General features: G+C 55.6%; 1 protein-coding gene across 1 annotated transcript; it reads left to right on the forward strand.

Annotated features, from left to right (window-relative positions):
* The first annotated feature begins 8,667 nt into the window (after positions 1-8,667).
* LOC103639224 (nicotianamine synthase 2) lies at positions 8,668-10,132 on the forward strand. Its single transcript, XM_020544339.3, has one exon. The coding sequence runs from the start codon at positions 8,923-8,925 to the stop codon at positions 9,904-9,906; it is 984 nt and encodes a 327-aa protein (XP_020399928.1). The 5' UTR covers positions 8,668-8,922; the 3' UTR covers positions 9,907-10,132.
* Positions 10,133-12,941: the final 2,809 nt, after the last annotated feature.

Raw genomic sequence — 12,941 nt, forward strand, 5'->3', positions numbered from 1 at the left:
ACCGAACAAGTCTTCACGTTCGGAAGCTCTCCTGCCGAAGCAGTCCTTCAAGCTTTCTCGACTAAGTCGGGGACAGGGCCTCATGGACGGGTGAAAGTACGCGTAAGCGGCAAGGCCGACCGAGCCGAGGGATTCCCACGCCTCTGGGATACGGATACCTCACTCGTCCCTTCCGCGAAAAGCAACTCTCGCTCACACAAACATCCCTGTTACCGACAGAGTCCAGATGCTCGAAACAAAAGGAAAAAAGGCGCAGCTTCGCGAGCGCGGCGAGGGTGTGTTTTTTCTGGCCTCGGCGGCCGCAGAAAGCACACGCTACAAGATGATCTGATCCTGCAGGCTCGGGTCTTCACGCTGAAGGGAGCCGTAGCACCCTCGGCATCAACGACGTCTTCAGCAAAGCCCGACCCAGCCTCGGGCGGCGACGCGGCCCAGGGACTCCTCCGGGAATCCGGCCCGAGCAGGCGGCTCGACCGGTTACCCCTGGGGCCTCGGTCAACCGGCTTCCAAGGGCGCCAGCCCGACCCGAGGCCTCGACTGATCGACTTCGGCGTCGGCTCCGCTGACGGACAACACGGCTAGGCTCCGGCCAACCAGGTTCCCATTCTCGAGCCAACTCCGCCTCTGTTCATACTGATATCGCTACCCCTAGCCTCGGTCCACCGAAGGGCGGCCGAGGGGTCTCTTTAACTAAGCTAGAGGAACCCCAGACAACAAGGCCGAACGGGCCGAGGGATTCCTACGCCTCCGGGATACGGATACCTCACCCGTCACCTTGACACGGGGCGACTCATGCTTGGTAAAGCGGTTCAGATAATCAACAGGCGAGACTTAGTGCTCGAAAATGAGGAAAAAACACGGCTCCGTGCCGAAATTACATACATGTTCAGGCCCCGACAGCCACAATGAACAAAAACACTGGCATTCGAAGTGCCATTACGAACGGAACTCCGGTTCCCCCTCCGCAGGCACGAACGACCCCACTTCGAGGGGGAAGGCCTGCGGAGCAATGGAAGGCTGACGAACGGCGCGCCGTCACCTGCTCCGGCAGCGGCAACAACGACGACTTCTGCTCCGGGGGGCCGAACAGCGGCAGCACTGACCTCAGGGTCGATGCCGCTGCCAGGAGGCCCCCGCCCATGCCAAAACTTGTGAGGCAAGGACGGGCAGAAGGCCGAGAAGTTGGAGGTCAGCCCGTGGCCGGTCCCGGCCGCCGCGCCGGCGGAAGAACCTTTTCCAGCTGCCGTGGCGGACGCCGGCGCCGTGAGCGGCCCCGAAGCCACTCGCGGCTGAAGACCGGGCACGCTGCAGCTGCCGGACGCCACGGGCAATACCCGCTTCTCCCCCCATCACTGAGTGAAGGAGCGGGCCACCGCCCACGCAGGGGCCGACCCCAACTCGGCACTCTCCCCTCCCCAGCCTTCGTGATGAAAATCCTTGAGGCTGAGGGAGGGGCAGAGGCCGCAGCCCGGCTCGCTTTCCCCCACCATCAAGCCGGAGGTCGCCATCTCGGGCTGCGTGATGAAAATCCTTGAAGCCGAACGATGGCTGAGAGGTACCAACTCCCATGGAGTTGCGTTCCTCCAACGAGGAGGCGAAGACACGACGCTTAAGGGAGGAAGAAGACATGGTTGCCTTCCGAAAGGAGTCTCCCTCCTTTTAAAGGCAACTCTCCCTACGTGCGCCCCCAGGCGCCGCAAGCCGAGTCTTCTACAACACGCTCCAAGGCCCTCCCCTGCGACTCGGGGGCTGGGTCCCGCATGTCATGCAAGTCGGCTCAGGGCAGAAGAAGCCGAACCGCCGCGCGTGGTGCGCACGACCGTCCAGCGGTTACAAGCGACCCCCCATTTCCGCCCAGACCAACGGGCAGAAGGGGCGGGCAGCCATGCAGGCGGCATGCAACCGCACCAGATGGACGCGCTTCTCCAACTTCTGACACGCCAGCTTGGGAACCCAGGCCCACGCGTCGAGCAACCGGCGCGCCAGTTGCTGCATGCAAGCAACCGCACCGCCACTTGTGCCACCATCGCGCCTCTTCGGTTGCGGAGCCAATGCCGCGACTCGAGGCGACCCAACAGCGCCAGCCTGGCGCGTCGGTCAAAGCGACCGAAAGAGGGCCGGCGGTAATAGCGGTGGCAGGCGGGCGGGCGCAGCGGTCACGTCGTCAGCCAGGCTCACGTCCCATCCTGGGACAGCAAGAGAGCCTCCTCTCACGGCGTGGAGACGGTGCACCCGTGACCCGTTCCTCGAACGGATCGCACGCGCGCAACGGCCGCCCCGCCAACCACTCGCCCCGTTGCATTTACTCCGCGGCGGGACAGGCGGCGTCTCTGACGGGAGGAGCGCGCGACGCTTCACCTTCACCATAATAACCGCGTCAGAAAAGGTACGCCACGTCGTCCGATTTCGTATCCTTTTCCGTTTTCCTCTTTCTCTATCTCTTGCAACAGGGACCGGGGAAGGGGGATACCCCGAAAGGGATCCTTCTCCGCGAAGGAACCGGGCTCCGAGCCCCCCACTACTGATCAGGGGTTCGAAGGCTGGCCCTCCGAAGGGTTCAACAGCCGCCTCAGATCGCGTGGGCCCGACACCCACTACTGGTCAGGGGTTCGAAGGCCAGCCCCCCGAAGGGTTCCATGGCCGCCTCAGGCTACTCGGGCTCCGCGCCCATTACTGATCAGGGGTTCGAAGGCTGGCCCCCGAAGGGTTCACAGTCGCCTCAGACACCGAGCAAGGGATGACCAGGGGTACGTTCGATACATAACCGAGGCTCGGGCTGCGCTCCCGAGGTACCCTAGGACATTTCCGAGACCAGCGGGAACGATCTTGTAACGGAATCCCATCGGAGGGAGGCATCGAGCCCTCGGACCCCGTCGCCAGGGGACCGGGTCCGGCAAATCACCCGCAGGTACTTTTGGGCGTGCCTCTGGGCCCCTAGCCGACCCCCAACGAACGGGGCACGGACGTCCACTCGGATTACCCGCTTGCAGCTCACCGGAGACACCATGTTCGGTGCCCATCGAGGGTAACATGGCGCACTCCCCCCCTCCTCCTTGCGGAAAGGCGACGTAGGGGCGTATGTAAAAAGTCGAGTCTGTCCCTGATCGCCCTCTCGCCCTGTGCAGAGGCTCGGGGGCTGCTCTCGCAAAAACCGGCTCCGGCCAAATCGTTGACAGCGTCAACATACCAGCCCGAGAGCTTGGACCCCGACCGTGCACCCGGGCTACGGCCAGTTCGCATGAGGGAACGACCAGACCAGCCGAAGCATTGCGCGAGGTATTAAGACCTCGAAGGAGTGTAACCACTCCTCCGAGGCCTCGGGGGCTACACCCGGCGGGTGCGCTCGCGCGCACCCACCGGAACGAAATGCAACCGAGAAAGGCTGGTCCCCTTGCAAAAAAGTGCGACGAAAGCCTCCAAGCGAGTGCTAACACTCCCTTCGAGGCTCGGGGGCTACTGTCGGGGACCATAATTAGGGGTACCCTCAAGACGCCTAATTCTCAGCTGGTAACCCCCATCAGCATAAAGCTGCAAAGGCCTGATGGGTACGATTAAGTCAGGGATCAGTCCACACGAGTGACTCGATCACGCTTCACCCGAGCCTAGCCTCGGCCAAGGGCAGCCGACCTCGAGAGACTTCCGTCTCGCCCGAGGTCCCCTTTTTATGGCGGACACATCACCGGCTCGCCCGAGGCCTTGGCTTCGCTCAGAAGCAACCTTGACTAAATCGCCGCACCGACTGACCAAATTGCAGGGGCATTTAACGCAAAGGTGGCCTGACACCTTTATCCTGACACGCACCCCCGGCAGAGCCGAAGTGACCGCCGTCACTCCACCGCTCCACTGGCCAGTCTGACAGAAGGACAGCGCCGCCTGCGCCACTCCGACTGCAGTGCCAATCGACAGAGTGAGTCTGACAGGCAGTCAGGCCTTGCCAAAGGCGCCACGGCGAACTCCGCCCCGCCCGACCCCAGGGCTCGGACTCGGGCTAAGACCCGGAAGACGGCGAACTCCGCTCCGCCCGACCCCAGGGCTCGGACTCGGGCTAAGACCCGGAAGACGGTGAACTCCGCTCTGCCCGACCCCAGGGCTCGGACTCGGGCTAAGACCCGGAAGACGGCGAACTCCGCTCCGCCCGACCCCAGGGCTCGGACTCGGGCTAAGACCCGGAAGACGGCGAACTCCGCTCCGCCCGACCCCAGGGCTCAGACTCGGGCTAAGACCCGGAAGACGGCGAACTCCGCTCCGCCCGACCCCAGGGCTCGGACTCGGGCTAAGACCCGGAAGACGGCGAACTCCGCTCCGCCCGACCCCAGGGCTCGGACTCGGGCTAAGACCCGGAAGACGACGAAACTCCGCTCCGCCCGACCCCAGGGCTCGGACTCGGGCTAAGACCCGGAAGACGACGAAACTCCGCCTCGCCCGACCCCAGGGCTCGGACTCCGCCCTGGCCTCGGCCGAACGACTTCCGCCTCGCCCGACCCCATGGCTCGGGCTCGGCCACGGCAACGGAAGGCAGACTCAACCTCGGCTTCGGAGGAACCCCCACGTCGCCCTGCCTAGGGCACAGACCGCCACGTCAACAGGAAGCGCCATCATCATCCTACCCCGAATCGACTCGGGTCACGGAGAACAAGACCGGCGTCCCATCCGGCCAGCTCCGCCGGAGGGGCAATGATGGCGCTCCACAAGCTCTATGACGACGGCGGCCCCCAGCTCTCTTACGGAAGCAGGACGGCGTCAGCAGGGACTCGACCGCTCCAACAGCTGTCCCTCCGCCAGGCTCCGCCGCACCTCCGACAGCCGCGACATCACGCCAGCAGGGTGCCCAGATCTCTCCGGCTGCCACATTGGCATGTACCTAGGGCGCTAGCTCTCCCTCCGCTAGACGCGTAGCACTCTGCTACACCCCCCATTGTACACCTGGATCCTCTCCTTACGACTATAAAAGGGAGGACCAGGGCCTTCTTAGGAAAGGTTGGCCGCGCGGGACCGAGGACGGGACAGGCGCTCTCTTGGGGCCGCTCGCTTCCCTCACCCGCGTGGACGCTTGTAACCCCCCTACTGCAAGCGCACCTGACCTGGGCGCGGGACGAACACGAAGGCCGCGGGACTTCCACCTCTCTCACGCTCGACTCCGGCCACCTCGCCTCTCCCCCCTTCGCGCTCGCCCACGCGCTCGACCCATCTGGGCTGGGGCACGCAGCACACTCACTCATCGGCTTAGGGACCCCCCTGTCTCGAAACGCCGACAATATGATAACAACAAGTAGCTAAAAGGTAGTGAACCTCTTGAGTTTATCCCTACGTAACCCTCGCCGACTTATCCTCGCATGGCTCTATTGCATGGGGGCTTCAGCGCGGGAAAGTCGGGTCTCTGTTGCGATTTACTCGCTCGACGTTGTGGGCCGTCCGGGTTTGCACCAATCCGGTCTCACGTCGCTCTGCTTTGTTGGTTGTTTCTCCCCAGGCCCACGAAAGAATGACCTTACGATTTATTGGGCCCTTGGGCCTTTCGTGAGGTCTTTTACTCCTTTAGTGGACCCGGAGGATATCTATCCCCCACAATGCCTCTATGAAGGCTTCCACCGAAGCGAGGTTGCTTGGTGGGTCGAAGCTGAATCCAAAAGGCACGAGATGGGAATCGGTCGGTACCTCTTGGTCGACGGGCGGTGACGAAGTTGCGTCGGGGGCGGACTGCACCGTTGTCTGAGGTACGAGGGTGACGCCCAGCAAGTCCTTCGCGAGCGTGCTGGCGTCGTTCGTCTGCTTGGGGTTGGCGTGTTGCGGGGAAACGGCGCTCGTCTTCGTCTCAGACGCAAGGTCGAAGCCCGACGTGTCCCCCACTGGGGCGCCAGCGTCGTCGACTTGCTCGACAGCCGACGAGGTGCCGCCTCCTGCTTGGCCATGGTTGCCCCGCCTCCTCCTCCGTCGGCGGGGGAGGTGACGGGACAAACCCGAATGTTGTTCTTCCGCCACGTGGGGAAGACGTCGTTGATTCCGCCGCCGGCGGGCGGGCTGACGGCCGCCATTGTCGCTGTCGCGCGGCGGAGGAAGGAGTATCATGTCGTAGCTGCTGTCGAGGGACATGAACTCAAGACTCCCGAAACGGAGCCCCGTCCCAGGATGGAAAGGTTGCTGGAGACTACCCATCTGGAGCTTAACGGGAAGTTGTTCGTTAACACGCACCAGGCCCCTACCTGGTGCGCCAACTGTCAGCGTTTCGACCCCGGGGGGTCCCTGGACCGACGAGTAAATTGTCGCCGCGTGTCCCAGCCCAGATGGGTCGGCGTGAGACGGAGCACGAAGGGGGGAAGAAAACAGGCAAAGGGGGAAACCCGCGGCCTTCGTGTTGCCCTGCGCCCAGGTCGGGTGCGCTTGCAGTAGGGGGTTACAATCGTCCGCGTGGGAGAGAGAGAGCCTTACGCGCCGGCCCGTTCTCCCGCGCGGCCAACCTTCTCGTATGAGAGCCCTGGACCTTCCTTTTATAAGCGTAAGGAGAGGGTCCAGGTGTACAATGGGGGGTGTAGCAGTGTGCTAACGTGTCTAGCAGAGAGGAGCTAGAACCCTAAGTACATGCCGTCGTGGCAGTCGGAGAGGTTTTGGCACCCTGTTCATGTGATGTCGTGGCCGTCGGAGGAGTGCTTGGGCCCCGTGGAAGGACAGTTGTCGGGGTTGTCGAATCCTTGCTGACGTATCCTTGCTTCCGTCAGGGGCTGAGAGTCGCCGTCGTCACGGAGCACGCGGGGTGCCATCATTATTTGTTTACCGGGGCGAGCCAGATGGAACGCCGGTCTTGTTCCCCGTAGCCTGAGCTAGCTAGGGGTAGGGTAATGATGGCCCCTCCTGTGACGCGGTCGGTCCGAGCCCTAGGTCGGGCGAGGCGGAGGCTCCTCCGAGGTCGAGGTCGAGTCCGTCTTCCGAGGTCGAGGCTGAGTCCGACCCCTGGGTCGGGCGAGGCGGAGACCGTCTCCCGAGGTCGAGGTTGAGTCCGAGCCCTGGGTCGGGCGAGGCGGAGTTCGTCGTCTTCCGGAGCCGAGGCTGTGTCCGAGCCCTGGGTCGGGCGAGGCGGAGTTCGTCGTCTTCCGGAGCCGTGGCTGAGTCCGAGCCCTGGGGTCGGGCGAGGCGGAGTTCGTCGTCTTCCGGAGCCGAGGCTAAGTCCGAGCCCTGGGGTCGGGCGAGGCAGAGTTCGTCGTCTTCCGGAGCCGTGGCTGAGTCCGAGCCCTGGGGTCGGGCGAGGCGGAGTTCGTCGTCTTCCGGAGCCGAGGCTGAGTCCGAGCCCTGGGGTCGGGTGAGGCGAAGTCCATCTTCCAGCGTCGAGATTGAGCCCGAGCCCTGGGGTCGGGCAAGGCGGAGCTTCCTATGACGCCCGAGGCTGGACTTAGCTGCTATCAGCCTCACTCTGTCGAGTGGCACAGCAGTAGGAGCGACGCAGGCGGCGCTGTCTTCTTGTCAGGTCGGTCAGTGGAGCGGCGAAGTTACTGCGATCACTTCGGCTCTGTCGACTGAAGAGCGCGGTCAGGATAAGGTGTCAGGTGATCCTTGCATTAAATGCTCCTGCGATACGGTCGGTTGGCGTGGCGATCTGGCCAAGGTTGCTTCTCTGCGAAGACTGGGCCTCGGGCGAGCCGAAGGTGTGTCCGTTGCTTGAGGGGGCCCTCGGGCGAGACGTGAATCCTCCGGGGTCGGCTGCCTTTGCAGCTTTGTGCTGATGGAGGTTACCAGCTGAGATTAGGAGTCTTGGGGGTACCCCTAATTATGGTCCCCGACACTCATCGACGACGAGAACAAGCTTGGCGCCTGCCAGTTCGACCTCTAGAAGGAGTCCAAGCGCGTATGATGGTACATGCCTGATGACTGACGATGTACGAGGTAACCTGTTCCGGTAGGTGTGGGACATGCTCTCCAATGTTGAGACCATGCAAATCGTGGCATATATCGAAGTCTACATGATACTGATGGTTGCAATGTAGTGGTGAAAGAACTAGATTAAAATAACAAAATTTGTGTATGGCCAGGATCACAAATGGATTATGAAATCTTTTTTCTCGTAACAGTATAACACACATTTTGCATATAAGTTATCGTGATATTATATGTTCCCGTTGCAACGCACGGGCACTCACCTAGTTATATTATATATTGATAGCTGCAAGACGTACATCATGTCAACGTTAGAGAGAGAAAGACAAGAGATTGGTTTGCTCTTCCCTTTAGAGCTGATTTGGTGATCCGGGATCCCGGGAGGATCGGAGGGGATTGAGGGAGAAATTAGTTCATTTCTCCCTCAATCCTCTCCGATCTTCACGGGATCCCCTTGTCACCAAATCAACCCTTATTGTGATGATTGAGGCCGGGAGCAGTTTTCTTAATTAAGATTTTTGAAAGAACTTGTATTTTGTTTTTAATCTTTTTATCAGTGCTCGACCAATGTCATGATGTGGACGTGGCAAACCCACTTCGGGAGGGGACAAAAAAAACAGGGCTGCCACTTTCAGGGCGTGACGTGGACGTGTTGAAGATCCGGAACATTCTTCGTGAAACGTACACCGTCAAAATAGCGAGGCATGAAACTGGCCTTGGCCATGGACGCGTGAAGCGCGCCATGCGTTGGATATGTGGTCAATAAGTATATACAATACAATGTTTAACAGAGCTGGTAGTACTGCTTCGGCACATTTTTGTCCACGCTTCATGAGAGACAAAAACACCTGCACTTAAATTCACATGCTGCACTGAAGGCCCGATCACTGAGGAGCGAACTGCCGTAACTCCCTTCTATATATACCCCCAGTCCCTGTTTCAGTTTTCGTCAAGCTAGCAGCACCAAGTTGTCGATCACTTGCCTGCTCTTGAGCTCGATCAAGCTATCATCAGCTACAGCTTCCGATCCCAACTGCAACTGTAGCAGCGACAACTGCCATGGAGGCCCAGAACGTGGAGGTTGCTGCCCTGGTGCAGAAGATCACGGCCCTCCACGCCGACATCGCCAAGCTGCCGTCGCTGAGCCCGTCCCCCGACGCCAACGCGCTGTTCACCAGCCTCGTCATGGCCTGCGTCCCGCCAAACCCTGTCGACGTGACCAAGCTCAGCCCGGACGTCCAGGGGATGCGAGAGGAGCTCATCCGCCTCTGCTCCGACGCCGAGGGCCACCTTGAGGCGCACTACGCCGACATGCTCGCCGCCTTCGACAACCCGCTCGACCACCTCGGCCGCTTTCCATACTTCAGCAACTACATCGACCTGAGCAAGCTGGAGTTTGACCTCCTTGTCCGCTACATCCCAGGGCTCGCGCCTTCCCGTGTCGCCTTCGTCGGCTCCGGCCCCTTGCCGTTCAGCTCGCTCGTGCTCGCCGCGCGCCACCTGCCCAACACACTGTTCGACAACTACGATCGGTGTGCCGCCGCCAACGACCGTGCTCGGAAGCTGGTCCGTGCGGACAAGGACCTGAACGCGCGCATGTCCTTCCACACGGTCGACGTCGCCAACCTCACGGACGAGCTCGCCAAGTACGACGTGGTCTTCCTTGCCGCGCTAGTAGGCATGGCGGCTGAGGACAAGGCCAAGGTGGTTGCGCATCTTGGCAGGCACATGGCGGACGGAGCGGCTCTCGTCGTGCGCAGCGCCCACGGGGCTCGCGGCTTCCTCTACCCGATCGTCGATCCTGAGGACATTCGTCGCGGTGGGTTCGACGTGCTTGCCGTGTACCACCCGGACAACGAGGTCATCAACTCCGTCATCATCGCGCGTAAAATGGACGCCCACACCAAGGGGCTTCAGAATGGACACGCGCATGCACGCGGCACGGTGCCGATAGTGAGCCCGCCGTGCAAGTGCTGCAAGATGGAGGCCAACGCGCTCCAGAAGAGAGAGGAGATGGCGACCACGACAGAGCTGTCCATCTGATGCAAGGAACTTTTGAGCACCTATGCGTGCGTGGTAACAATAATAGTTACAAATCGCTGCTTCTGAATTTCTCATGCACTTCTTTATTCGATGCTATGCATTGTGAAGTGTTTAATAAGAATGTGTTCTTCCTATGTGATGATATATGCCAAGTTGCTAGCACTTTTACGTGTGATGTGACGGACATCATGTGAACAGTTTGATGGATGGGTTGGTTTATCATTTCTCACTCATATCAATTTTGTTTTATGGTAATTAGTTGGTCTATCTTCAAATCATGCCTTACACACTACTCCCTCCGTCCAAAAGTGGCATATATCATCTCAGATTTTATTGACACAGTTTAATATCGTACGTGGACAACGCGCGATATGTGCGAACGACGCGTGGCAATGCACGCGACACGCGCGAAAACAGCGTGTGCGACACACGCGAAAACGACACACGTGATGACCATAGGTGCATGTGACAGACGTCAATGAAAACAATGTGAACGGTTTGATGAATGGGTTTGTTTATCATTTCTCACTCATAGCAATTTTGTTTTATGGGAATTACTTGCTCCATCTTTGTCACACCCGGTTTTATAAGTCAAACCGAATGTGTACCATATACGTGCCAGGATCAGAAAACTCGCGTACACAGCGATTACATAATTGGACATCATCACACATTGCTCAAAGTAAATAGCAGAAACAGTACTTTATTACATAAAGATGTCCAAGACATCCACAGAGTCATTACTTAACATAGTCGTTAATATTATCAAAGTGCGGAAAAGCGAACGTATCAGATAAGGCCTTCACAGGCAGCTGACAGGTGGTTGCCACTAACGTAACTAGAACTCGTCGTAGTCCTGAAACTTCTCAAGGTCCTCCATGTTGCCTACATCACCTCCTGAGCACTGAATACAGTGGGGACAACCTGGCGTGGGGTGGTTTTTAAAGCAAGGGTGAGTACACATCACCGTACTCAGCAAATGTCCCGTTTGGCTAAAGTGGACTAGCTATATGTGAAGTTAAGGTTAAGCAGTTGCTTTTAGTTGGTCAAATATTTATTACTATTTGTATAGCCAAGTTTTAGTAATAAACTCAGTTATTACCCAGCTGTACTCCCTCCAATAGGAAATACTAGTGATCATAATTATAACCATCATTAAAAAAGTATCATATATCATCTCAGATTTATTGACATAGTTTAATATCGTACGCGAACAATGCGCGACAGGTGCGAACGACGCATGGCAATGCACACGACACGCGCGAAAACAGCGCGCGCGACAAACGCGAAAACGGCACACGTGACGACGCACGACACTACGCGAAAAGTACGAGCGACAACACATGAATGACGCGCAAATCAGCATGTGACCACGTGCGAAAGAGCGCTCGCGATACACGAAAAAAGCTAAATAGACGTCGCATTTATATTAAACAAATATTTGTTGAAAACATCTGAGTTGGTACTAACCACATTAACTTGTGTCAATAAAATTGTAATTTAAAAACTACACATTAATTTTAATTAGAATATTGTTTAAATAAACCTCGGATAATTGATTAACTGGATAATTAACGAAAACATGTGTTCCGACAAAATAATATTACTAATATATAAACCTATATTCCTAAGTTGATTTAATTATTATGAAACATACACGAAAGATATTTCAGATTTATATCTAATTTAGATTTAATTCGAATTATAATTTGAGTAGAAGTCATATTTCAAAGCTCGGTAAGTTAGTCTATGTTACATAGAATTTGTAGCGTCTAAATTATTAATTTAGAACAGAAGTGGCATGCGAGAACTAATAACAGATATCACATCTATATTAAATAAGTATTAAATCAAAATGTTTGAGTTGACGTTAATCACATTAACACATATTTATAAAGCGTAAATTATAAATTTGTTTTAATTAGATTTCTATTTTTATAAGCGTCGAATAAATAAATAATTATTAACTAAATAAAAACATGTGTTGCGATAGAATAATGTTTTTAACATGCACATGACATTATAACGGAGCTGAAGCGGAATAATTCGAATGTCTAACGCAAAAGTTAACACATATTTAATAAACCGCGGGTTTAGTGCAACACGTGGCCTGATTCTATTGGCCGAAAACCAGGCCACACAAGGTCACAAGGTTGTAGCCACAGAAGATCCCACAAACGGGAAAGGCCAATCGAAGGTTGACACATGATGGCCACGATTATGCATGGTTAGGCAACAAGCCAACAAGGATTAGGTAACTAATGAAACATGAATAGAGGTTGAATGGAAACATTATAAAGGAAACTAAAAGTAGAAGAGTAAAGGCTGAATTAAATACATATTTGCATTTATAGTAAGACACTGTGGTTGTGCTCAGACTATGCTAAGAAATTTTCTTTGTGATTTTTTGGAGGCATTGTGTAATTGATTTTTCATTTTCGATGTGTATGCTAATGTCCTTGCCGTTGCTTGAATTGATATTTTTTCGATCCTAGTTGATTACAGATCACAGAAAGTAGGTTTCCCGAATAGTCGCTTGTATGGTGTCGGACTGAGAGTTCAAGTGTCAGAAAGTCCGCACATGTGGTTTCTCCGAGCTTGTCATCGCCCAAATTTTCGTTGAGGTATATAGATTCTCGAGTGAGTATATAATCTTTAGAATTTCTTTCCCAATCATGTTACTATAAGGTCTCTAGAACTGTACTCAACAGTCATCAAACTATATAATATGTAGCATATCTTTACTAGTCCTCTCTCATTCGTTTACTATTTCCCCCATTCCAAATTATAAAGGTATTTTATCTTTTCTAATGCATAGATTTTTCTATAAACTTAAAAATAAACTATATCTAGATATATAATAAAAATAATATATTTAGAATATTCAAAACGTCTATTAATTTAAAACGAGAAGAGTATTAAAATCTTTAATCATATTCTTTTTGTAGGCTTTAGTTTTCAATATTCTTTGTTAACCAACAAGACTGTTGATAGGTCAACATAAACAAATACATGGCAACCGTTTAATGTAGTGG

This window comes from Zea mays, chromosome 9, assembly GCF_902167145.1.
Source record: "Zea mays cultivar B73 chromosome 9, Zm-B73-REFERENCE-NAM-5.0, whole genome shotgun sequence".
Lineage (NCBI taxonomy): Eukaryota > Viridiplantae > Streptophyta > Magnoliopsida > Poales > Poaceae > Zea > Zea mays.